The sequence below is a fragment of the Natator depressus genome, chromosome 1 (assembly GCF_965152275.1).
Source record: "Natator depressus isolate rNatDep1 chromosome 1, rNatDep2.hap1, whole genome shotgun sequence".
Lineage (NCBI taxonomy): Eukaryota > Metazoa > Chordata > Testudines > Cheloniidae > Natator > Natator depressus.
The window spans coordinates 332608083-332633425 of NC_134234.1; the positions used below are offsets into that span (position 1 = coordinate 332608083).

The window sequence follows — 25343 nt, forward strand, 5'->3', positions numbered from 1 at the left end:
TTCTGCTGGCTTTCTCTTGTCTTTGAGAAATTAGATTGGGGGTGGTGCTGACGGCAGCCGGCTGTGTTGTGAATACAGAGATGTGAATGTAACCGCATTAAATTGACCAAAGCAATGTATTCATCTCGCATGTAACGGGTTCCATTTGTCCATCTACAGTGTTCGCCACCGGAAAGAATTGAATGTAACATTCAGAGTTTTTTCCTTTTTTGGGTGAGGGGAGGGGGATTAGCGATGATGGCCACTGAATACATTTCTGGACCAGGCTGTAAGGCTGGAGAAAGGGAGGCAGGAAACTGATGCTTAGGTGAGAGCGGACGGTTTATAGGGTAATGCCTCATTCCATTGCACTGCCAGAAGTTCCTTCTCCCCTCAGGGCCTGTCTCTCTCTCTTATGCCCACTGAGGTGGGATAGAAGCAGCATTCACAGAGATCGGAGCCAAAGGACTAATGATGAGATATTAAAACGGGGCAATCAAAATAAGTTTCACAATCCAGGGAGCAGTGCTTTCCCGTTGTATTTTAATGGAAACGCAGCAGATACTCTTCACCTGCCGTTGCACCTATGACAGTAGAACCCAGAGGACCCCTTGTGCTAGGCTCTGGCCATACACAGAGGAAGAGCCAGTCCCTACTCCAGATTGCTTACAGTCTAAATAGACAGGACAAAGGGAATGTTTGACACCAGCAGGCAAGATCTCTAAGGGACCAGCCACCAGACTGGGCACAGGAGGCATTCCCTCTCCCTGTGCTGGAGCTGTGAGGTAACCCCCTCTCTGTCCCTATACACCCCAACATCCCATCTGCACCTGGAGCTGTGGGGAGGAAGGTGTTGGAGCCAGCTTAATCAGCTCTGTGCCTATGGGGAATCCACAGCACCAGACCTGTAGCCAGTTTCTGCTCAGGTCGGTGGGGCATGGGGATGGGGGGGGATAGACTCTACCCCCATATCTCGTTATGTCTGTACAATACCGTGCATGGCTATGATGCTATATAAATAACAGTAACAATAAAACTTTGTTAAATCTGTCTTCATGACCAGGTCCAATCTAGCTGCCAACCCAGGTTCCCCATGATTGGACCTGCCTCTTCCACAGACGCTGGCTAAGCTGTGCCATAAACCAGATTTTCCACAGCTGCATGTAAACAGGGTTCTTTGTACAGTGTGCACCAGGCCTGTCTGTGCTCAGGGAAAAAGCTTGGCACTCACCCGAGTGAATACGTAGCTTGTCTAGCCACCGTGTATAAATACAGTAACTCAGACTTTGTTTGCATCTTGCTGAAAGCAAAAAGACCCTGCAGACAATTTATCACTGCCTTCCCAGGATGGCCCCACGTTTTAGTCACCATGGGGAAGGTGTAATAAATGGCCTGTGGGAAAGCTCCACTCCTCTGAGTCTGTTTTAAGGCTTGAGAAACTTCCGTCCAGAAGATTTACTTGTGTGAGGACTGACCTTTGCTTGAGCAAAGGAACTAATGGAGACTTTGCTACTTAACACACATCTCTGTGTTCTGGACTTAGCCATCCATTAAACACATATCTTAAAAGCAGTTTCACTCTAGAGTCCCATAATGTAATTTCTGCCTTTTGCTTAACTGAGAATACATTTATATAAGTGAGCTGTGTTTAGAGAACAGGATAAGTAGTTTTCACTTTTTCCTTTACAGTGAGTCTTTCAGCAAAAAAAAAAGTAATGTAAAAACTCAATCTATAAGCCACATTTTGAAGTTTCAAGTGTTGGCAAGATTGTGTGGCATTTATGAAGCTCTTAGTTAAAGTAGTGAGAGGCACTATACAAAAACAATAGATGGGCAAGCTGTCAGTATGAGATTTGTACCTATTGTTTTATCTAAATTAATACGTAAGCTAATGCATTAATACAGAGACTTGGTTAAAATCACATTGTCACCATCTCCACTGTCCTTCACCTTGTGCAGTTATGTCTGTACAGAGTGGATATGCAATGCTACCACCCGTATAAGCAAGTGGGTAGATCTTCTTTGAGAGTGTTTCATTCATGGCATGTTACATGAGATGCCAGGCACTGCAGACACTGATCCCATGAGTCAGTAACAGCTAGGAATAGAAACCAGACATTCTGAGCTCTAAACCAGACCAGCTTCAAATCCCTGTTGAGATAAATGGCAAAGCTGACATTGGCTTCAGTGGGACCAGGATTTCGCCCAGAAGATTTCTGGTCAGTGTGCTCATCTGTAAAATGGATACATGAATTACATCAAAGGGATGTTCTGAAGCTTAAGTGATTAAACTTCTAAAATGCTTTGAGATCTTCGAATGAAAGGTGCTCCATAGGTGCAAAGCAGTGGTGTTATGAAGTACAGGGCACCCTCTCAGGTTCCTCTGTGGTTGGGAAGTGACTGTTGGTGGAAGAACTAAGACTACCTGACTTGGAAGGCGAACAATGGGCCATGGAGTTTAAGACACAGCATGGGAAATTCCCATTCAGACCCTCCTTTTCCACTTGGATTCTGCTGCAAATTGGCTGTTGGAGAAGAGATGGGGGAGGTGATCGTTTGCACTAGCCCTGCCTTCTAGTTCTCAATACCTGCTCAGCCAATCGCTCCCTCCACCAACGTGTCTGTGCCTGTGGGGACTCCCCAGCACCAGAGTCAGGTGCAGAGTCAGGGCTCCAGGATGCCTTTCAGGGACAACCCCCTCTGGCCAGAACACACCTCGCTACGTTGTGCCGCTCCGTCGTTTTCCCTGAGGTGATTCTGGCAGGTCTATGCTCAGCACAGCTGGGGGACTCACTAAGCACCTGCGCACAGGCTGCTTGATGTCCCACCTAAACATTGTAGTGGAATGAGCACCTGCCTGAAACACCTCCCAGGTCCTCCCTTCTTGCCTGCCCATGGAACGTGCAGCTTTTACAACGGTACATTTATCTAGAACTTCTCGTCATCTCTGACCTGCTCCTTTAAGGGGGGTTCCCCAACTGGGAGGAGGCTCCATTGGGGAAATATGCAGCCAGAGGCTCTATCTAACTTCCCTCTCCTCTCACCACTGGGTGCTGGAAGCAACAATGTACGTGCCCCCATACATGTACTCAGTCCACTTGTTCCTTCCTCCCAGACCATCCCCTCCCATTGTGGTTTCTGGGCCCAAAGAACCCCTTCCCCAGGTCCCATGGAAGGCTATGGGGCGAATGCTGCTCCTGAGGTGGCTGGCCACCCCACCCTCCCCACACGCACACTTCCATAGGGTGAGGGGAAAATGTGGATATGGCTCACTGAAGCAATGGGGGTCTTTCGATTGGCTTCAGTGGCTTTTGGATCGGGACTATGTAGGTCCCCCTCAACATGCAGTTCAGAAGGGTATCTGGCCCTAAGTAATCAGACCTCACGCTGCCCCTGTGAAGTAGGCCCCTGCCTGTCAGTTTGTATTAATCTACCCATTTTAGACAGTTAAACTGTGGCACAGAGAGATTAAGAGATCTTCCCAAGCCACCCTGCATGTCAGGAACAAACCTGAGACCCAAGGCTCCCAGTTCCCAGCACGGTCTGCCCCAGCCGCTTGATGGATTTTTTTTCAGTGCTCCAGAGATGGTATAAGGATGGAAAATGTGCAGTGGCTTGATAGCATGTGATGCAGGAAGAGGATAGGGAGGGGAAAAACACGTTGGCTCTGGTCAAATAATAGCCCTGGCTTTCTAGGCTCAAAGCCCTCTCTTAGTAGGATTGCATTCACCTTCCGAGTAAAACTAAATGTTGCAGCCACCATGTGACCAAATGAAAGCAGACAACGCTCCCTCTTCCCAGGCCCCATCTCCCATGTACTAAATTGCCCGTCATTAGCTTTGATCGCTGGTATCTGGTATGGAAAGAGAACAGCACCAAGTGAGGGGGTGGAACCCCACTTTCCCAGTCTTCAAAGGAGGGAGGCGTTCAGTGCTAAAATGGATGTGAGGGTTCCACCGGAGAGGGGAGATGGAAGGGGCTGTCACTGCTTTGGATTTTCATATTTGTTTCTGTCTGATTACTTAGCAGATCTGCAGCAGGATCATTTTTCCCTCCCAAGGAACATTGCGTGCTTTAAATGTCAACGCTTAAAGTGTGCATCCATGAACATTAACACATGGGGTTTGAACATAAAAGCAGCCCAGCCCTTCGAGCTGTCTAAGATAATCATTTGCCACAGGATGCTAGGTGTAACAGCATCTCCATCTGATGTGCTCATACATATAATTTATTTTTGCAGAGAGCAAATCATCCCATTCGCTCCATATTATCCACTGAGGTTTTAAATGACATGGCAGGGAAACTACAGGCCAGATCCAAAGCACTGCAGACGGATAGCTCTCCCCATTCAGGGACGTGGACACTGAATCCAGTTTTACCCATTACTTTGTTGATAAACCTGAGCGTCTCTGCTTCTTTGAGAGCTTTGCACTGCATCCCACTGAGAAGAGAAATGTTCATAGATTTTTCAGGCCAGCAGGGCATGTTTTGCCCTTGTCCTGTGCCTTCCATCCTAGGAGCTGAATGTACTGCACAATAGAGCTGATGGGGAAAAAGGAAAATATATAGGTTAGAAAGAAACAAAAACAATGTTCTTTTGTTTGGAACTTTTCACAGGATTTTTTTTTTCAGTTTTGCTAATTTTTTGTTTGTTTGCTTCAGTGGGGATGAGAATGCACTCTCTCTCCAATTGTATTTCTCCCCCCGCCTCTGATTAAAGAATATAAAAAGGGAGGAAAGAAGTAAAAAAACTAAGTGGGTTATTTTTCCCCACCAAAGCGAACAGAGTACTTTTGAAAGTGTTTGAAAACTATTCAATCATTTTCCAAAAAAATTATTTTCAAATTTTCTTGCAAATGAAAAACGTTGACTAAAAAAGGAAAAATCTGTACCAGTTTTGTCCAAAAAGCCAAGTTTCATTCCATAAACCCTTTTTGACCACCTCTGTACATAAGCATGAATTAAGCTTCACAACAACCAGGAGACGTAGGGAAGTGTTATTATTAAACACATGCTACCTTTGGGCAAACTGAGACACGCATATATTAAATAATAATCAGAGGCAATGGAGACTAGGGACGAGGGGCTCTCGCAGAATCAGGCACCTTAATGATGAGATAATGGAACAGGGGGCAGATTTTCAAAGGTCCAAATGGCAGTTAGGCACCTAATTCCTCTTGAAAGTCAATGGGAGTTAGGCACCTAATTGCCATTCATGCCTTTGACTGTCTTCTCCCCTCTCCCATTCCCACCCTCCCATCCTCAGCTCTTATAAATCTGCATAACTCCGGTGAAGCCCATGCAGCTATGCCAGTGTCCATCAGCTGAAGATCTGGGATTTCTACAGTTGCTTGTAATAAACACTATAGCAGCAATATGTTTTGGCTGGTTGAGATACGAATTGCCCTTGATCACTGCGTGGCATGTCTGAGGCTTTGCTGTTTAAGAGTGAGTTGCTAATATTTAACATGGGCATGGTCTGATCCGAGCTAGACGTGCACTCCCAACTAATAGATTTTAGTGCTGTTGAAATTTTAAACGGTTCAGATGTAGTGGATTCAGAAATCCTCCAATATCTATTACATCACTCACTATAATCTTCCTGCCACTGAAAGGTAGCAGTCAAGACAAGCTCTTTGTGTTCATTACACAGTGCAATATTCAGTGGTCCATTTAATTAATGCTTAGAAAATGTATTTGGTGATGTGACAAGGGGATGGGGACAGGGAGAATCAGGTTTGTAATTAACGTGATCTTTTTAATGTAGATTGTGAAGTCAAAACCCTCCCCAAAAGCCCTTTGGAGATTTCATGCCTCCTGGTCTGAGAGTGGGGAACTACGCTGTCCTTGAAACACTTACTGGCTAATGGAAACACGGGAATTAGCTGTCTATGTAGTATTATTTATTGTTTGTATTACAGTAGCATGTATATCCCCAACTGAGATGTGGGCCCGATTGTGCCAGGCACTGTCCAAAAAGATATACCTTTCTAAAAGCTATGCTCAAGGTCAGCCAGAAGTTATGGGCTTGATACTGGGGTTATACTGGGTGATATGCTTGGCCTGTGTGATGCAGGAAGTCCGACTAGATGATCTGAATGGTCCCTTCTGATTTAAAATGGATGAATATATGAACACATTGTAAAAGTCCCTGCCCAGAAGAGATTACAATCTAAATAGACAAGGGGTGTGGGAAAGAGGTAATATAATCCCTGTTCTAAAGCCTGGGACTAGCAGCACAGAGCGAAAGAGAGTTGCTCAGGGTCATACAGAAAGCCTGTGGCAGAGTCAGGAATTGAATCCAGATCACCTGAGTTTTAGTTCCGTGCTTTAACCACAGGGCCATTCTTCCTCCCTGCTTCATCAGAGCGATTTGGTCATTGTGAAGTGTATTCTCCTTCCATGTGTTTGGTAATATGGATGGTGGAGGAAGGGTTCATAACCAGTGTGCACAAAAAAATAAAAGTGCCTTCTCCCACCCCCCTACTTGTTCCAGTGCTGGCTGTGAATTCAAGGGAATGAGCTGCAGTTCTGGTGTTCTGAGCACAAGAGTTCTCTGCACAGACCGATTTTCTTTTAAATAAAAACAGCAGTTTCCCTGTGCACATGTATTGTATTCTCGAGGGGTGCGTCTGCTCCAGCGCCTTCCCAGAATACATTACACCAGGCAGGTCACTTGAGAACTGGGTTTTCTTTGTGCATCTGAAGTATCGTGTGCGAGCTCTCCGTTATGCTGGGACTCACTTTTACACAGCAAAGGGGTTTGTATGTGCCCATATAGAAAGCATCATTGCAGCTTCAAGAAATGCAACACTGCCCCCTAGCGTTGAGCAGGAGGTTATTGTTTTTTGAGCTAATGCTAACAAAGGTCTCTGGCAGTGCTACAAACTCCACTTGGGATCTGAAAATCAAACCCTTCTCTCTCCTTACCTCAGCACCAGTGAGAGAGATCACAGAGGCAGCATTTAGCTGCGATGTGTGGGGTAGAATTTAGGTCTCCATTCCAGTGCGGTAGTGGCTCTCGGGCGCCAGCAACAGTAATCATTTTGTCAGAGATTTCAGCAGCTGAGGCTTCAGATGCATGCAGAGAGCAGACATACCGAGAAGGTGCCTGTTTTACACAGTTCCTTTTCAGGACATAGCTGAACGTGTAAAACAGTTTGGATAATATGGCAAGAGAGAAGCAGTTTTGAAGGGTCTTCAGAGGAGACTCAGGATTGGGGATTACTGTTATTCAGTGTGCATATCGCAGTAGTACCCATCACCCTAGTCAAGGTCAGAGCCCCACTGTACCAAGGTCCCACTCAGGATTAGAGTGGCACTGTATAAGCACATGCAAAGAGCTTACAAATTAAGGCCCCCAATCCTGCTAACTACTTAATATGGGCAGACCCTGTGTGTCGCCCCCTGGACTTCAGTGGGGCTCCTCACGGGCATAGATCAGCTGGGAGGGTCAGAGTTTAAGACTTCACTGAAGCTGGACCAGCTTAAACCAGCACTGAATTTAAGCCTGCATTTTTAAAGGGTCTTTCTTTTTCTGATGGATCCTGATTATACAGACAGCACTTCCCTGGCACTTTCCCACTTGTAATTGCCTCTGGTGCAGTTTGTAGTGTAGTTTAGATGGGGGCTGTATCTGCCATTGTACTGCAACTTAAAAATCAGCATGAACCAGAGTGGACAGAAGTATGATTTGATTTTTTCCCTTTCAATGAAAATACAGAATACATAGAGAATGTGCTTTAATCATTATTTGAATCCAGAGTATATATTTTTTCTCTCCCTATAGTAATGTTAGAAGCACATATGGTACAAGAATAATTATACAAAAATAGCTTTGGGTTTTAACTGCATCTTGCATTTATTTGACACAACTTATTAAGGGCCAGATCCTGTGCCCATTGAAACCAATGGAAAAGCTCCTGTGGATTTCAGTAGTACAGAATTCAGGCCCCAAAACAATAAAGAGAGGAGAATTCCATTTATGGCAAGTAAACAGAGCCCTGCACGGATACAAAATTTGTATCCACGTCCAATATGCGATCCACAAACATGGTCCGTGGATATAAAGCGAATACCTATGGATTTGCAGGTCTCTACAAATAAAATCTGTTTGAGTGTGTTTTGAGCGGGGTTTTGGCGATAAGGATTTGGCTAAGCAAATTTCTTCTGTATATTCAGGAATCATTTCACCCATTACTAAACTGCAACCTCTTCTGGGTTAGAATGAAGCCATTTCTTAACAGCGCCCCACGATGCTACCCAGTGTCTTAGGGCAGGGAGTGAAAAAGATGTACCAACCAAGACTGCAGAGAAAGTTTAGATAGGTATAAATATAGATAGGTATAAATCCAACACAGAAATAAAATAATCCACTTGGCAATCCTTTTCCTTTCAGCATGGTCAGGATTTATACATACAGTTAAGATGAAATATCGGGTCTTAAAGGGGACACAAATCTCTCACCAAACCATAGAATCCTCATTATAAACAAAGGAACTTCCTTAGTCCTCATGTCTTTATTGATCACATTTTTCATGTAATCAAAGTCTAGTGGTAAGTTTCCTGTGTAGCTCATCTCTTTGTCCCTTTCCTTTTCAGGTTCTACATTGAGAGCATATCTTATTTAAAGGATAATGCCACCATTGAGTTGTTTTTCTTGAATGCAAAGTCCTGTATTTACAAGGTAAGGACTCCTTTGAATTAAGGAAGGGACTGGGGGATTCAAAAAAAATGGGGTACTCATCTGGACATGGGGTTTTCCATTTGCCCATAAGTAGGGATACTGCTATAGATAATCCGCTTCCACTACCGGTGATTCCGGTTGTAATGAAATAAAATGCCCACAGCACTTCTAAAGAAATAAGAGAGTTCATGTGAATAAGAGAGGCTGGACCGGGGTGACCTTGCATTACTAGCTTTCCAACAGTCTTCTGGTCTATTTACTCTCCCTTCTATGGATTGTCTCACCCTGCTTCTGCCGTATCCCAGCTCTTTTCAGAGCACCCTCATATGTGATCTTTTATCTATGATATGCCATTTGTTTTATCTGTTTTGTGTACTGCATGCTGGGTAATAACAAGAGAGGACTCCATGCTTGTAAAACTAAACTGGCACTTTATTCAGGGAACTATTACAGAGGCGCTGCAACAGCCGCTAGCATTCCAGCCCTGTGCACACAGACTGACTTCCATTCCTGGTGCCTCCTCCAAACTCTTCCCTCTTACAACCTGTGCTCCTTGCTCCATGTTCCATACAGGTTGCTACAGTATCTGTCGTAAACTGAAGGATTGATTGTCCTCTCCCTTACAGGGCGGAAAATAAGTAACTTCCTTGAATGGAGTTACACCAGTGTGAAAGCCCGTGTCCCTGGGGAACAAAAGAGCCCTTTAAAAGAGTAACCCTAGCACAAATTGAATGGTGCAGATATATCATGTACACAGCTGTGCAGGTGCATCATGCTGCAGGTACATCATGCACAGAGCTCAGATTTCTGTTGTGAGCTCCATACAGCCAGTGGGGTGATGGTGCACATAGGCTATCTGTCCTGCACACTCCTGTCCTGGCCCCCCATCTCCCCTCCTGCAATCTTTTCTAGCCTTTGGAGTTCTCTATGGGTTCCTGAGGCAGAGGCGGCTGACTAGCCTGGCCCATGAAGAAGACACCTTCAATACTGAACCTAGAGCACACCATCAGGCTCTCTGTACTTCACAGTCAGTATGTGTTACACATCACCCTCTGTGTCTGATCCACAGAGGTGATGGGTGTATTACAGCTCTTGGCTTGAAGAGCCTGGATCTTTAGTTCAAACTTTAGAGACTGATGCTTTTAGCTCTCCAAGGTCCCTGGCATTGGAACAAATAGTGACTGCCCCATTTGTACAGCAGCTTTCATGTGAGGTTGTCAAGGTGCTTTATAACTTTAATTATCTCAGAGGTAGATTATCATCTTCAATTTACAAGTGGGGAACCGAGGCACAGAGAGATCGAGTAACTTGCCCAGGGTCACACAGGAAGTGTGTGGCAGACTAGATGCACTGAGCACAAGCCATACGAGACAGATGGGGGCTTGAACAGATGATTGGATGCCAAGAATTCCTCTTGAGTTGTAATCACCGCTCTGACAATGACTGTGTCTGTAGCCATGGACAAGTCACCTTGCCCCCTGCCTTCTTCTTGATAGCTATAAAATAGGGGTAATACTTGATCAGACATACCTACATCTAATCTAGATAGTGCTAGTTCTTGCAGCACATCCATTCCTTTTATATCTGTCCGAATGCCTCTCACAAGAGTGCTGGGATGCTAAATAATTCTGTTTGTAAAGTGCTTTGAAGATGCTGCTTTTTCACTTTCGCAGACAATGTGGGAGTGTTCACATCCAAACAAAAACGTCTTGGACTGAAAAAGAAAAATTGTAAAACATTTCCACTGTGACATTTAATTTCCACCTCAATCCCCAACCTACCACTTCAGTCTTCCGTCCCCTCCATGCCCCCTGCCTTTCTTTTTCTCAGCATACCTACATTTTTATGGCCTAGCCAATTTGACATTTTCCCTTCCACAGAATCTGTTAGAGGTAAAAAAGAACCCTGAAAATAAATTGAATCAAATTGTGCCAGAGGCAGATGTGAGCTTGAAACTGAAAGTATATAACCCAGTGAGTGTTTTTAAAACAAAAGTTCTGCTTTTGCATAAAGAATAGGAACGAGTGATTGTTGCAGGTTACCCCAGCAGTGGTAGTGAGAGGAATCCACCAGAAGAGGGTGCCCTTGTAACTAACGTAAATGTCAGGATCGAGAATGGCTTCCCCTACCCATTTGGGGGGAGGGAGGAGAGGAGTAAAACCAGTACATGGTGAAATGTTTTTGTGCCAAAAATAATCTGGCCTTGTGAGCTGTTGAAAAAACACCAGCCTGTTGTCACTAGTTACTGAAAACAAAACTAGCCCTTGCGCAGAATTGAGTGTGAGATAGATAAGGAGCTTCCTGGCTCAGAACTCAAATGTGTTGAGATGAGTTAAGCGCTGCCCAGAGGCAATGGGCCACACAGTTGCTTTCTCCTATGTGGCCAAGAAAATTGTCTTGTGAAAAGGAAAAGGGGGCAGCTCTGAGTCATCTGATTACCCTGAAAGTCCTGGTGTAATACGTGCTTGGAGTGGCTGGGGGCTGGACCTGCTGGTTCCCAGGGATCTATGCAGATCTTGGGGGATCAGGGCCATCTGTGCAGAGACCTTGTTCCTCCACACAGCTCCTGGAACTCCATCACACACCCTTCACCCCCATTGCATCTGTGCTGCCTTGGCAGCTCGAGCTGAACCTAGAGAGCCCTGCTTGGAAGCTGGTTGTTCTAAGAGGCTGTGAGGGGGGCCCTGGTGGGTGTCTCTAGTCTGGGAATCGCTGCGAAGCTGGGCCCTTGTCTGGAACTATTCCCTGTCCACCTTACCTCTTCGCTGGCAGAAACCATCCCTAGTGACTCATCTGCCAGTGAGGGAGCAGCAACTGGAGAAAGCTGAGAGGGATTAAGATCTGAGAACAAGGGTATTATGCTTGTCCCAGCGCTCCAAGCAGGGAAGGGACTTGCTCAGTAAGAAACGTTACATAGGCTTTTGGCTCCAGTTGACATCAGTGTACCCCACAGTACCATGTCCTAATCCTCACTAGCAGCAATCCCTTTGACTTCAATAGGATCACAATTGGTCACTCAGATTTTGTGCTTGCAGAGCGGGTGCTTAGCTGCCAACTCCCTGACTCTAGGCACACCTGCACATTTACGTGCTCAACTGCGCAAAAGTAGAAGCAAAGCTGAGTAATATCTTTGAGAGAGGGTTGTTTTGTGGTGAAGGCACTAGCCTGGGAGTCTGGAGATCTAGGTTCAAATCCTGCCTTTGTCACAGCTTCCAGTGTGACCATGTCTGTGCCTCAGACCTTCCCCCTGTGAACTGGGGAGAGTAACCATCCTTCTTCCCACCCTTTGTCTGCCTTGTCAGTTAGGGTGTAAGCTCTTTCCAGCTGGAGCTGCCTCTTGCTTGCAGCACCTGGCACAATGAGATCCCAATGTTGGCTGGGGCCTCTAGGTGGGACCGCAATACAAGTAATGCAACCTTCCATCGAAGCTGGATGCTCTGGGGTCACAAAGCACAGCCCAGCTGCCATTCCCCAAAGGCAGATGGAATCCAGGGGGCCAATGGACAATGCCAACTGAAATGCCCTTTGTTTGTATCATTGCTTTCACTTAGGTGGGAAATCCTGGCTCCTGACTCCAAATCCTGGCTGCTTTTGAAACCCCCCGACAACTAACGCTCTCAAAGCCCGTTAGAGACAAGGCCCATGGGGTTTGGGGATGTTGCCTGTGGGGTTTTTGGACAGCCGCGTGGTCCCTTGGCTGAGATTTGAATCCATCTAGCACCGTCTCAAAAGCTTCCGGCTTTGTTATTTTTTAATTAAAAAAGCGAAACAACCTGCCGCATGCTAACATGTGTCTTCAGGATTTCCTAGATCCCAGGCAGGAATGAGGATGAGGGTTCCTGGTGGGAAGGTCTGGGTTCCCCCCACCCCAACCCCACAGGAACCTTCGCACACAAAGAATACAGTGTCTGTCAGGGTTGCTAACCAATGGCCCCATCCTGCTGCCCCTGGCAAAGATCTCACTGACATCAGTGGGAGCGGGATTGGGCCCTGGGCCGACAGACCATTATCTGCATCTGTGACGCGATGGCGGGGACTCTGCAGGGATGGCAGTGGGGCAGGGTCCCATGAACCTAGCCCAGCGGTAACTTTGCAGAGCTCCGCTTTTCAAAGAGGCCACGGTTCGAAATGCTTACTCAGCCCACTGGCGGCTCCAGCCACCACCGGCTCTGTACGCAATGCACTTTGGTGCCCAGGGACCATCTTTTGGGAATATTGCCAGGAAAAGCTTATGCTGCTGTTCTTATTCTGGAGGAGGCTTAATAACAGAAAGCGGAGGGGGTGGGGGAGTCTAGAAATCTGGGTCGATCTATTTCCGTCTGACCTCTCCTGAAACCATTACTTTGCACATTCAAACCTACTGTCATCCGAATACAAAAATAGCCCTCTCTGACGGCAAGATTCCCTCCCGGGGCCTTCCCAGTCTGACTTCCTGCCTCACTCGGGTCTTGGTTTGTTTTAAAACATGTGTTTGAATTTTAGTGCCTGTGAAAGATGCTGGGGAAAAGCGAGTTGCTCTTCTCAGTCGGAGGCCAGGCAGGGGCTATGCTGTGGAGGGATCGGCCAGGGAGCCAGAAGGGAGTTCAGTCTCCATGCGTAGACAGTGCTTGGCCACACTGCAGTGCGATGGTGGATGGGAACTGGGCAGAGGCCACCAAACAGCCATGGAACTGCGCTAAGGAGGGCCCCTCTGTCACTCAGTCCATGCATGGAATTCCCAGGGGCCTTCTGGGTACTGAGGAACGGGGCTGTACTCCCACTGGCCTATGGGGCTTAGCTATACTGAGGGCTTTCTATAGAGCCAGCGTAGCGGGTTTAGTTAGTAAGCGCCTGCTTAAAAGGTGAGTTCCCTGGGGATTTGGTACGTGTCTGGGCATGTCAGTCCTATACCAATTGTCCAGAATAATAGGCAATAATCATTCCCATTGGCTTGAGGGCCTTCCTTATACTGCAGGGCTTCTACTGCTCACCGAGCCATCACCACGGATGGCTCCTGGAAAACTGGGGTGAGGAAATATGTTCATTTGGGGCCAGGTCATGCCTGGCACCGGCCATGGCTATGCAGAGAGGGAGCAAGCATGAGGCACCGTCCCCCATGGTCCTTATGTCTGGGTCAGGCAGAATCAGAATCTCTGCACTCAGTGGAGTGTCAGGACAGTGCCATTCCTGCGTTCCCTGGGGCCGCGCAGTGCCCGAAAGGGAGGGGGAGACACGGGTAGAGCTGGCTGGCTGCAGAGCAGGGCATACGCTGCACCCTGAAAGGGGTGTAGGAGAGAATGTATTGCCTCTGGGAGGCCTTTTGGCTCCTGATGCTGTGTGTCTCCCTCTGCTTCTCTTGGGGTATGTCTGCACTGCAGCTGGGAACGTGCCTCCCAGCCTGGATAGACACCCACTCGCTGGAGCAGACTAGCGGGTGTCTGTCTGCCCGGGCCGGGAGACATGCTGTCAGATGCAGCGCAGACACGCTCTTGGGATTCTGCAGCCCCACACCACCCCTTATCATGGGCTGTGCCTAACTGCGCCCTGCCTTTGTGCTGATGTAACTTGCACCCCCCACCGCGTTCCCTTGGTGCATACTCATCATTCGTGAAATCACCCCAAGTTCATCAAACACTGAAGCAGCAGCTGAATCTGGGGGAAGCAAGAGGAACCTCTTCACTGCAAACTACAGAGCCTTTCTTTGCTCCCACCTCAATGCAACCCCCAGTGGATCATTAGAGAGGCGGTGAGGTAAGCTGCTTTTCTAGAAAGCTGGCTCTGCTGAACCACAATGCTTACACAAGAGTACCTCTGTTTGCCAGGGACAGAGCCAGCACAGCTCTTATGGCAGTGGTCCCCAAACTTTGTATCTCGCACCCCCCCTTATCTCTGTCTGCGTCCCCCCTCCTGGAGCTGCAGCCCCGGCTCCAGGGGGCTGAGGGAGTGCGGACAGGAGTAAGGGGGCTGAGGCTGGGGCCACAGCTAGGCATGGGCATGGAGCCCCGGGCGCAGGGCTGGCAGCCAGGATCCCTGGAGTGGGGCCAGGAGCGGAGACCTAAGCACAGGGCCGGCTTGGGTGGCGCTCCCTCCCCGACCTCTCTGGGGGCTGGCCCAAGCCCCAGCCACGCCCCCCTGAACATTCCTTGGTGCCTCTGTAGAGGGGCACACCCCTCAGATTGGGGACCTTTGTTTTACAGCTTGTGAAATGAGCTGTGTCCATTACCTGCATGGAGTGTATCGTCTAAATTTAGATCTCAGGTACCGGATGCACCTTTCTTTCCAGAGACAGTAAAGCAATTCAAACATGAACTTAAATTCCGAGAGCCCTGCAGGAACCTCCAGAGTTGGAATCTGCCATAAGGTGATTTGGACAAAGTAAGGCTCTGACCCAGGTGCCCCAGCAGAGCCCTATTGACCTCAGTGGAGTTGTGCGTGAGTTAAGGGCACTGCCCATGCAGATGCAATTGCTAGATCAGGGCCTACATCATGTGGCAGCAGAAAGAAGCACAGTTTATATGACTTCCCCAAAAGCTGAGGGAGACAAGGTGGGTGAGGCGATATCCTTTATTGGACAACTTCCGTTGGTGAGAGAGACAAGCTTTCAAGCTTTATGGAGCTCTTCTTCGGGTTTGGGAAAGGTAATCGGAGTGCTACAGCTAAATACAAGGTGGAACAGATTGTTAGAGATGCTGGTTTTATGTGTCATTACAACCTGTAACCTACTAACTCTCCTTTGTCCTATGATTGCAGAGAGTGTTAATTGCCCACTTCGTTTTGAATATTTCTTGCAACATATGTTAACTCCTTACATCTGTTTCCTGAGACCTGTTGCTTGGGGAGTCCAGATATGTGTATTGTGGGGAGGGGAAGTTGAACTTGTGGCTGAAGCCAAAATCGCAGTTTCCCTTTGCTGCTTTTCTTGGTGCCTGGATCCCACAGTGATGAGCATTGTAAGGAAGTGCTTAGAACAGATCACATTTGACTACCATGCAATGTCAGGAATACGATTTCAGTGCAAAGCCGTAAATCAGTCCAGGCAGTTGTGTGAGAGAAACGGTTGTAATCAGCCCACTGGGTCTAAAACCTTCCTCCGGGAGCTCAGATTGGAATCCAGCATTAGCATGGGCTCAGCATAGCACTGGCTGTGAAACCTGAGGCCCGGTCAGTTTTGTGGGGCTCTGGATTTTATTGCAAACATAGCACACTGGGGGGGAAAAGCCATGTTCCCATGAAGCCTGAGTGGTATTCTGGGACTAGAAAAATATTACATACTACCTTCTCCTAAAAGCACATGGGAAAGAATGATTTCTCCTCCTCCCGCGCCCCCTCCCCTGCAACTCCTCCAATCCACCCTGGTTGAGTTCTGATGTCACGCTTCATTTACCAGGACAGAGTGCTGTGTATTTTGCTTTCTCCACATCGCTGTGAGCAGGTCCAGTTGGTCTCTGGGAGTAATGGGAACCCTTTGAAGCCAAGCCAGAGGAGAAGGCACATTTCACTGTGCAGGAACGAGCAAGTTCGTCTTGGGGGAGCTGAAATTTAGTGAACTCTGTTTTTTTTCCCTTCTCTTTTCTTCCTAGGAACTCATTGAGGTTGACAGCGAGGTGGTGTTTGAATTGGCTGCGTACATCTTGCAGGTAGGGGTAGCAGCTGTCTCTTGTTCCTTCTGTATCTGCAATGCTTAAATCTGTTGTTGGGGGTTCAGAAATCACAGACCCTCAGAGGGGGTTACACCAAGCGTACAGGAACAGAGAAGATAGGGTGTATTTTGCCAAGCTAGGGGGGAAAAGCTGGAACCCTTTAGTGCTGGATTGTAACCCTGCTGTCTCAGCCGAGCGAGGGGCATTGATTTGCTGCGCTGCCCCAGGAGCAGGACGGGAACCAGCTGGAACTGGATGTGGAAGTGAGCTACCTGGCACAGATTACTTCCCCATCCACTTCAGCTCCAGTGTGCTGGCTGGCACGCTGAGGCTGGAGCCATGGTTCTACTCACTCCCACCCCTGCCTATCCACTCCTTGCACACTTGTGTGAGGAGGGGAATAGCAGCCCAGCATCATATGCTGTCCTCCTCCTTGGAGATTCCAGCGACGCGTGCCACCCACACAGGGATGTAAGGGGGTTCGTTGCACCCCATCATTCCCCTGTGCTGAAGTGTACAGTGAACCTAATTTGCATCCATATCTAGTGATACTTTGCACGTCTATAGCACCGTTCATCTGAGGATCTCAAAGGGCTTTGCGCACATTCGTCATGAATTAACCCTCACCACATCAGCAGGTAAGAACCCAGAATACAAGCCAGATCTCCTGACGCCCCAGACAGGGCTGTGCTCAACCGTTAGACCATGATTCTTTCCTTTCAATATAGGGTGACCAGATGTTCCGATTTTATAGGGACAGTCCCAATATTCAGGGCTTTTTCTTATATAGGCGCCTATTACCCTCCTCCCCCACCCCCCGTCCCGATTTTTCACATTTGCTATCTGGTCACCCTACTTTCATATGAGACATAAGTTTCCAAATTCGCTGACTACCCTGTGTCAGAGCCAACCCAGTATCTAAAGGAAACCTAAGGTGAAAATACTAAATCTAGTTTTGAAAAGCAAGGCCAGGTTCTGCTCTGTCACCAATTCTACAGTGGTGTAACTCCACTAAATTAGTGGAGTTGCTCCTGGTGGACACTGGTGTGGGAGGAGAATCAGGCCCACGGTTGTGCCTGATTTTGAGATGTGTTGAGGACCCACAACTCCACTTGAAGTCAGTGGGAGCTGCAAGTATCAGCACCTCTGAAAATGAAGCCTTAAATTTCCACCTTAGGATTTGGCTTCAGAAAAGATTTGTCAGGTCATATTTTATCCAAATTAAAAGACTGGCCCAAACTAAAACCCTGGAAAATTTGGATCTGGAACCAGATCTGAACTTCGTAGTTCAAGTCAATCTCCAGTTCAAAATGAATCACTTATTCCTGGGCACTTCAACAAGCTGGAAAGGGGATGGGAAGTTAAATGGCATGGCGGGATTCCCTTGTCCACACAAAAAGAAAAGCAGTTGAGAGGCAGCTTTATACAGCCCAACAGGAAGCACAAAATTCTCCCAAGGCTTCCAGTTCAACTGGGGATGAGGATTTAATATGTCTATAGGTATGTCTTCACTGCAATTAGCTCGAGTTATCTACGTTCAAGTTACTCCTCTCGAGTTAAGAGAAAAGGAGTACTTGTGGCACCTTAGAGACTAACCAATTTATTTGAGCATAAGCTTTAGCTCACGAAAGCTTATGCTCAAATAAATTGATTAGTCTCTAAGGTGCCACAAGTACTCCTTTTCTTTTTGCGAATACAGACTAACACGGCTGTTACTCTGAAATCCTCTCGAGTTAGCAGCATTCTTATGAAAACAGCCTAGCTGTGAAATAACACTCAAGTTGCTGCGTCCACACTGGTGCTATACTTGCTCATGTATGGCACAACCCATGGTTTTTCGCACTCTCTTTTAACTCAGGTTTACTCTGCAATTAAGACAAGCCCTAATCCTTCAGCAGATGAGCAGCAAAGTTGTCTCAAACAGCACTGATTCCCTATCTGCCCTGTACCATTTGCACCTATGCAGAATGTTACCAAATCAAAATCCTCCATCCCCTCACACAGATGTAAATGGCCAGCATTTTGCACTGACTGCCCAAATGTAGATGACTGACAAGGTGCAAGACTCTGGAATGTAACCTACAACCTAGAGATCAGGGTAAACTGAAGTGGGCCAAATCCAGACCTGTTGAGTGCAACTCCACTGCCTTCAGTGAAGTTACACCTGCTTACACCAAGATTGAAGCTGGGCCTATGATTTTACTGAGACCACCTCTTTATTCATGAAGAAGGGGCGGGGGGGGGGGGATGATGCACCAATTATCAAGAGTGTTTAGTAGTGTTTGTAGTTCAGTACAAGTGACCTGGCAGGAATAATTCATAAAGGCAGAGGGTGGGGGGTTTGGGGGCATGTCATTCTTTATGGGCGGTAATTATCATGGGAGAAGATCAGAGATAATGGTCAGCAGATTTCTTCTTTTTCTCCTCTTCTGAGAGCAGTTTTTAGTCTCTTTCCAGTCAACCATGAGACTCTGATCCTAAAGGATCCGTGTGGAACAGCCAAGCCATCTCATCAGCATATGTTAATAAATAGTAACCATTGCACTGTGTTACAGAAGCAATTAGTGCTGGGGAGTTTCATTCTTCATTAAGATCAATTTTAGAGTAATATAGCAAAAATTAGAGAGAGAGATAGAGAGAGAGGGAAACAATTAAAAGCACATTATAGCAATTGCGTATTGGCCTGCTGGGTGAATACACATCTCAGACTGCAGGCTCATTGTGAGAATTAGTGCTAGGGATAGGAATCTATTGTTTGTCCCTGCATCCTAATGGATAACTTGAGCAATTAGCAACTATAGATGTAAGCCCCAGCCAGTATGCCACTGTATGCCTGACTGCTGTGATCTGAAGTATTTACCATCACAAACAAACACAGGATATTACACACATTGCAGTTGTAGTTTGAAGTGAGACTTAATGAAATTAAGCAACATAACTGTACTTTTATATGTGACCAAGTTGTAATTATTACAACCTTTGTGTGTGATACGCTCCAGTAGAGAGCAAGGTGGATCGTTCAGCTATCTGTTTTGATTCAGTACCTGCAATGCAGAGTCAGCTCAGGTTAGCCATGCTGCAAAGTCAAACCCAAGTTACTGTGTCCTCATTGATTCTGCACTCACCCTTGTGTGTCGCTAGGACTTCTGGGGGCATATCCCAGGCTTCTTTGTACTGCAGTAGCCTGAGCAACTCTATGATTCATTCTTAGTGAATTTTGAGAGAATTTGTGTGTCCTGTGCACACAAGGGGACGTGTGGGAAGGCATTGGAGGACTGTCAGCACTCAAGTGGTTCAGCTTGTGTCCTCACTGCAAAGTAAGTGGGATACCCAAATGAAAGCAGCAGCTGAGGTCTAGCCTGCACACCCAGCCAGGCTAACTAGCCCTGGTTTAAAGCACCGCTAAACTTGTGTGAGAGGATTTTGTGCATGGACCGGAGGGGAATTACAGGCAACACCCAAGTAAGAGTTCAGGTTAGCTCTACAGTGAAGACATGCCCATTGTGGAGGCTCCATTACTGGCCAGTTGCAAACTAAATGATTACAATGCTCTGTCTACACTATAAATTTAATCATGTTAAAGCAAAGTGTGTAACTCTTGGTAAATGTTGACTTTCTAATGGCAGCCACTGTGTATATTGGGAATGTGACACAACCAATTTTGGGGATGCTTCAGATATCAAAATATGGCTACAAGACTCGAGCAGATACCAAATTCTGGTATTGATGCCATCACTGGAGTGGAGCGCCACACACCAGTATAGGATTGGACTCTGATGTTGATAGATAGATCACAATGCTTTCATGGACGAAACATAAAATATATATTCAGTGTTTCCCTAAGTACTTAATTAGGTAGGAAGGACAGCAGTTTAAGAAAAACACTGTGTCCAACAAAAGCAGAATGGAAAATTTAAATATGCAGAATGTAATTACTCAGACTGGAAACTGATCCAAGCAATGGGGCTAATACTTGCAAAAGGTCTCATGGGGTTTTCAGTGACCACAAGTCACTTGGACTTTGGAGATCTTGTAGCAATGTGCTTCCCCTTAACCACACAGAAGTAATGGTTTAGTACTAAGAACACACTTACTAATTCACCAGCTCTACTTCCTACAGCACTTAGCATAGGTATCCACTAACAGCGTAGAGAGTCATTAGCCCTAGTACTTGCTATGCCTAACCCTATTTGATTTGTAAGATCTGTTCAGATTGCAGCCCAAAGTAGTAAGGCAAGCCCACTTAGTTTAAAGGGTTGATACTGACATTACCACTGAAATTTGTTAAGTAAGGAAACTATTGTTGACTGATATTTGTAAGTGACAAATCTAGAAATGTATCTTTTCTGAATTAAATGTTGCTATTTTAGTGACAACTATTGGGTTTTTTCCATCTTTTTACAGGAGGCGAAAGGAGATTTTGCAAGGTAAGTTTGTTGAAAGTTCTCTCAGTGCCATTATTTGTTCTGACAGTGAAATTGATTACATCTGCTGGAGGACTGATGTGACAGTTTATAACTGTATTGCAATGGGGAACTCTTCACACTGTTAGCCTAGACATTATATTTCCTGTAATAACTTAGGTCCAAAATGCTGCCCTGGCCCAGACCACATATTGAAAACAGCATTGTTTGTGATTACATTGTTTGTGAATTTCTTGATGTGTTCATGAAGTTCAGGAAACAGGGTAGCCTGCAGAAGGAAATTACTGAGGAAATGACTCCCCCACAGTCAGTGTTGTAATATCACATGTCCAGCGGGACTTGATGTTAAAAGTCTCTCACTAACTGGTATTAGGTGGCCTCTGCATGGGGGGACCTCTTAGTTTGAGCCTGATTTTCAGAAATGCTGAAAAATTTCCCCTGTGGCTGGGGTTAGATGGCTCGGGGGATTGTTAATGGAACGTACAGCAGCTGAGTTACCAGCACAGATCAGGTCCAGGTCAGTAGTGACCGAAAGTCATTATCATCTGATGGCTGTTCAGTGCCCTGTGTAAAATCTGTGGATGCTCTCACTCTGATACTGAGCAGACCTAGGTCCATGTTACAAAAACAAACCCCACCATAGATTACGCTGTACTGCTCTCAAACTGACTGCACCTGGAGTCACCATCAATCATCCTTGCGGCTGATCTCAGAAGGAAAGCCAGCAAATGAATGGGCAGGGAGGCATCCCCTAGAGAAGGTCCCTCCAGTCAAGGCTGAGATGCATTGGCAGAATGCTCACAGTGCTACTGGGGATGAACAGAAGATTGTGATTAAACAGAGGACCAGATAAAACGAGACTTCATTCTCTGGCTCTGGCAGGCTAGGATCTTTAAGCAGCACTAACATAAACTTAATTTTTTTTTTAAAACTGGAAAGATGGAACGTGCGTTACAAATACTGTAACCTCACCCTGCAACAACCAGGAATGTGAGATGACACTCAACAAAAAGGAACTTTGGTTCTGCCCTATCATTTTTCAGAGTCCCAGTCGGCTTGCGAAATCCTGACATGTTTGTGACAAGGAGACACAAGCCTGATCTTGCTTTATTTCTCAATTCCAACCATTTCAGAGCAGCGTGGTTATCAGCAGTGCCATTTAGTTAGGTAGCTAGGAGAGACATTCAGCTATTTTATCATGCAGGCTGATTTAAAACACATTGTCAAGTGAGGGATGCTTTCCCAGTTCAATCAAACCCCATGATAACCACGTCCTCCATAGCACACACAGGGTTATGAACAGCAGAGTATTCTGTACATAAAAAAACATGCACAGGCTGGACTTGAATAAGGTTGAGGACTGAGCAGTTTGGCTGAGGTGGTTCAGAGGATTGGATGTAGAACCTTTCACCTTTAGGTGTCCGATTCCAATCCAGTGCAGAGCTGGAAGTAGCAGTGGAAAGTTTTCACCAACTGAAGGCTGTTCATTGCTCTGTGTCAAATGAATTGGTCAGGTTTCAACATCACAGAAAACCCCACCCTAGGTGGGGCTAAATGGTCCTCCATGTGAGGGTGAAGGTAGTACCTAGTTTTTACATGGTGCTCTTCATCTGCAGATCTCAAAGCATTTTAAAAAGGGTCTCAGTATCCCCATTTTACAGATGGGAAAACTGAGGCACAGAGTGTGGCAATGACTTGCCCAAGGTCACCCAGTAGGCCACAGCTAGGAGTCGAACCCAGGTCTCCTGAGTCTACTTCTGGTGCACAATCCAGTAGGCCGCACTGCTGCAAGGTATGCTCCCTGTGTAGCCAGCTAATTTTGATAGTGAATGAAAGTCTTCATTGTGTCATGGTCTCTGTGAGTCTGATGGTCTCGGTGTAATGTCTGCTTTCCAAACCCCACCATTATAACTGGCACCCAGTTGGCGGTCTCATGATACAGAGGCCAAGATATGAATGGGCCTTGGAGACTGACCTCCATGCCTGTAGGCTGGGTTTGAGGCATGTTGTAGGAGCAACATAAGAGAAGCTTGCACTGCTTTATGCCCTTTCTCCAGGGACATCCATCCAGCACCTTTCATGAGCACTTCACATTCACTAGAGAGGGTTTACTTATTGGGTGAAATCCTGACCCTACTGCAGTCAATGAGAGTTTTGCCTTTGACTTCATTGGGGCCAGGATTTCACCCACTGAGATCTGTGCTTATGGGTTTCACCAACACAACAATGTATGAACTTGAAGTCTTAGGGATAAATTCAGCCAGATGCAAGCAGGGGTAACTTTGTTTATAGACAGTAGGAGTTGTACCTATGTATGCGAGGGCTGAAGGTGGCTCCTGTTGTTACATATCTGCATTTGAGGTAAATCATTGTTGAAATGTTGTTACTAATAGAATTTGCTATTGTCTGATATGGAGAAGCTTTGCAGTTACAGAGCGTCTTTGTTACTGAGATTTAAAGATTATATCTTGTAAATGACAGCATAAATTTCATGAAGGCTGCACTATTGAACTCTGCTTTCTGCAGAAACAAAGCTATCTAAGAGATGCATGTTTAGAATGAAAATGGAAAATTTCAACAAACTTACTGCCTGAAAGCAGTGTCAGATTTACCGCTCAGGAGACTAATGGTCTCTCTTTGGCCCCAATCCAGCAAAGCACTTAAGCGGGTGCTTAACTTTAAGGAAGGGAGAATTCCCACGAAAGCACTTGTTGCAGAATTCCTGCCTGTGGGGACTAGCGTGGTTTGATATCTAACCCTATGGTGCTGTGGTCTTTACATCACAGCTTGGCATCAGCACAGTGCGATATAGGCATGATGACATCAAAACATCATCACCCTGAGAGGTGACGTCTCATGGTGATGAGGGTTCGTGCATTCTGAAAGTGATTTGGGAATGTGCAAACCCTCATGGAAATCAGAGGCGACCTCACAGAATCCAGGTGGCCACTTTCTGCCATTCTTACCTGATCAGTTGTCACCTGTCCCGTGACGGCTGCTCCTGCTGCAGGTCTTGGGGAAGATGAGTTGTCCAGTGCTGGGGCATGCTAGCCATCCTTTATTGGACTCTCCCTGCCTGTCCCAAAAGGGGATCATGTACCATTTCAGACACACAGCGCCACAGTAAGCTCTCTACTGTAGCTGCTCTAAGCCTATGGGAGAGAGCTCTCCCGTTGACTTAATTAATCCACCCCCAATGAGTGGCAGTAGCTATGTTTAAAAACAACAAGGAGTCCAGTGGCACCTTAAAGACTAACAGATTTATTTGAGCATAAGCTTTTGTGAGTAAAAAACCCACTTCTTCAGGTGCTATGTTGGTGGGAGTAGCTCTCCCTCTGGCATAGCACTGTCCACACCGGCGCTTAAGCTGGTGTAACTTATGTTGATCAGGGGGGTGGCTTATTCAGATCCCGGGGCCATAGGCACCGACTCCATGGGTGCTCTGGGGCTGGATCGCTCACAGGGAAAAAATAATGGGTGCTTAGCATCCACCAGCCGATCAGCTGTTTGGCGGGCCCTGCTGACCAGCTGTTTGGCAGCAGGTGGAAGGCACTGCAGGGAAGGGGTGGAGCAGGGGTGGGAAGACGTGGAGCGAGGGCAGGGTACGCTCATGGGAGGGGGCGGAGCAAGGGCGGGGCCTCAGGGCGGGGGTGGGAAGGGCTGGAGTGGGGGTGGGGCCTCAGGTAGCGCAGCCTCACCCACCCGGAGAAAGGAGAGTCAGCGCCTGTGCCCGGAGTGACATAAGTTATACTGACATAAGTGGTAGTATAGACACAGCCTTTGATTCAGGCGGCAGCAGCCATGTGTGGCTGAGATGCATTCTGAATGAGTTACAGGTGATGTGCGACCATCACCATTCAAAGCAAAGCAGATGGCTACGTGAGTCTGGAACCAACTGAAACCTTGGGTGGAAATTGGTTCCAGGGGCAGAGATGCACTCTGCTTTGTCCTTTGATGGGCAGGCCAGATAGCCAGTGTCTACTATGGGTAAGAGTTCCTTCACTGAAGGAAATGTTGGTACTATAGTGAGTTTGATGACAGACAGCCTTTGTGACCTAACTGTTAAGAATTTCAAAGGACAGGAAGCTCTGCCCCTCTGCCAGCCTACACGTCTGTGTGGCTTGGGGGCAAGGGCTTACTCAGTGGCTATTCAGTAGCAGAATATCATACACCAAAAGCTGCCATTCAGCGGAAGTCTGTCTGCTAGCAACAGGACTATACAAAAGACAGCAGCCACGCTGCAGCGCCACCCCTCAGCGCATTCCCTTGGACTCTGGCTTCCCCGACTCTCCTTCTGAACTTTCCCCTGACTATAAATGTAGAACAGAAAAGGTTATCACCAAATGTGCCTATTTTCCCACATTAGAAACACACAACGACACTTGTGTGCCATGCTGTAAGCTCTCCAGTGTAGCCATAGCGAAAACACAGTGCATCAGCAACCCTGGGATGGAAACCCCTGGTGTGGGAGAGACAGAAAAAAATAAGCCATATAAGGCCCAGTGTTTGCTATCATCAGTCCTCTCCAATTCTTTAGATTCCAAGCAGAGTTCTACAGTAATTATCAAGGGCTCTGGAGTCAACAGAAGCATGATTGTGTCATTTTCCTGACTATCTCTTCAGATGGAGTTTTTC

The 25343-nt window shown here is 46.7% G+C and overlaps 1 protein-coding gene across 13 annotated transcripts in view; it reads left to right on the plus strand.

Annotated features, from left to right (window-relative positions):
* Positions 1 to 25343, plus strand: part of FRMD4A (FERM domain containing 4A) — a 552335-nt gene that overhangs the window by 436634 nt on the left and 90358 nt on the right. For all 13 annotated transcript variants that reach the window (XM_074942603.1, XM_074942600.1, XM_074942608.1 and 10 more), the window contains 3 exons: positions 8581 to 8665; positions 16225 to 16281; positions 20689 to 20711. In XM_074942603.1, the coding sequence (XP_074798704.1) occupies positions 8581 to 8665; positions 16225 to 16281; positions 20689 to 20711 (165 nt within the window). The remainder of the gene's footprint in view (positions 1 to 8580; positions 8666 to 16224; positions 16282 to 20688; positions 20712 to 25343) is intronic.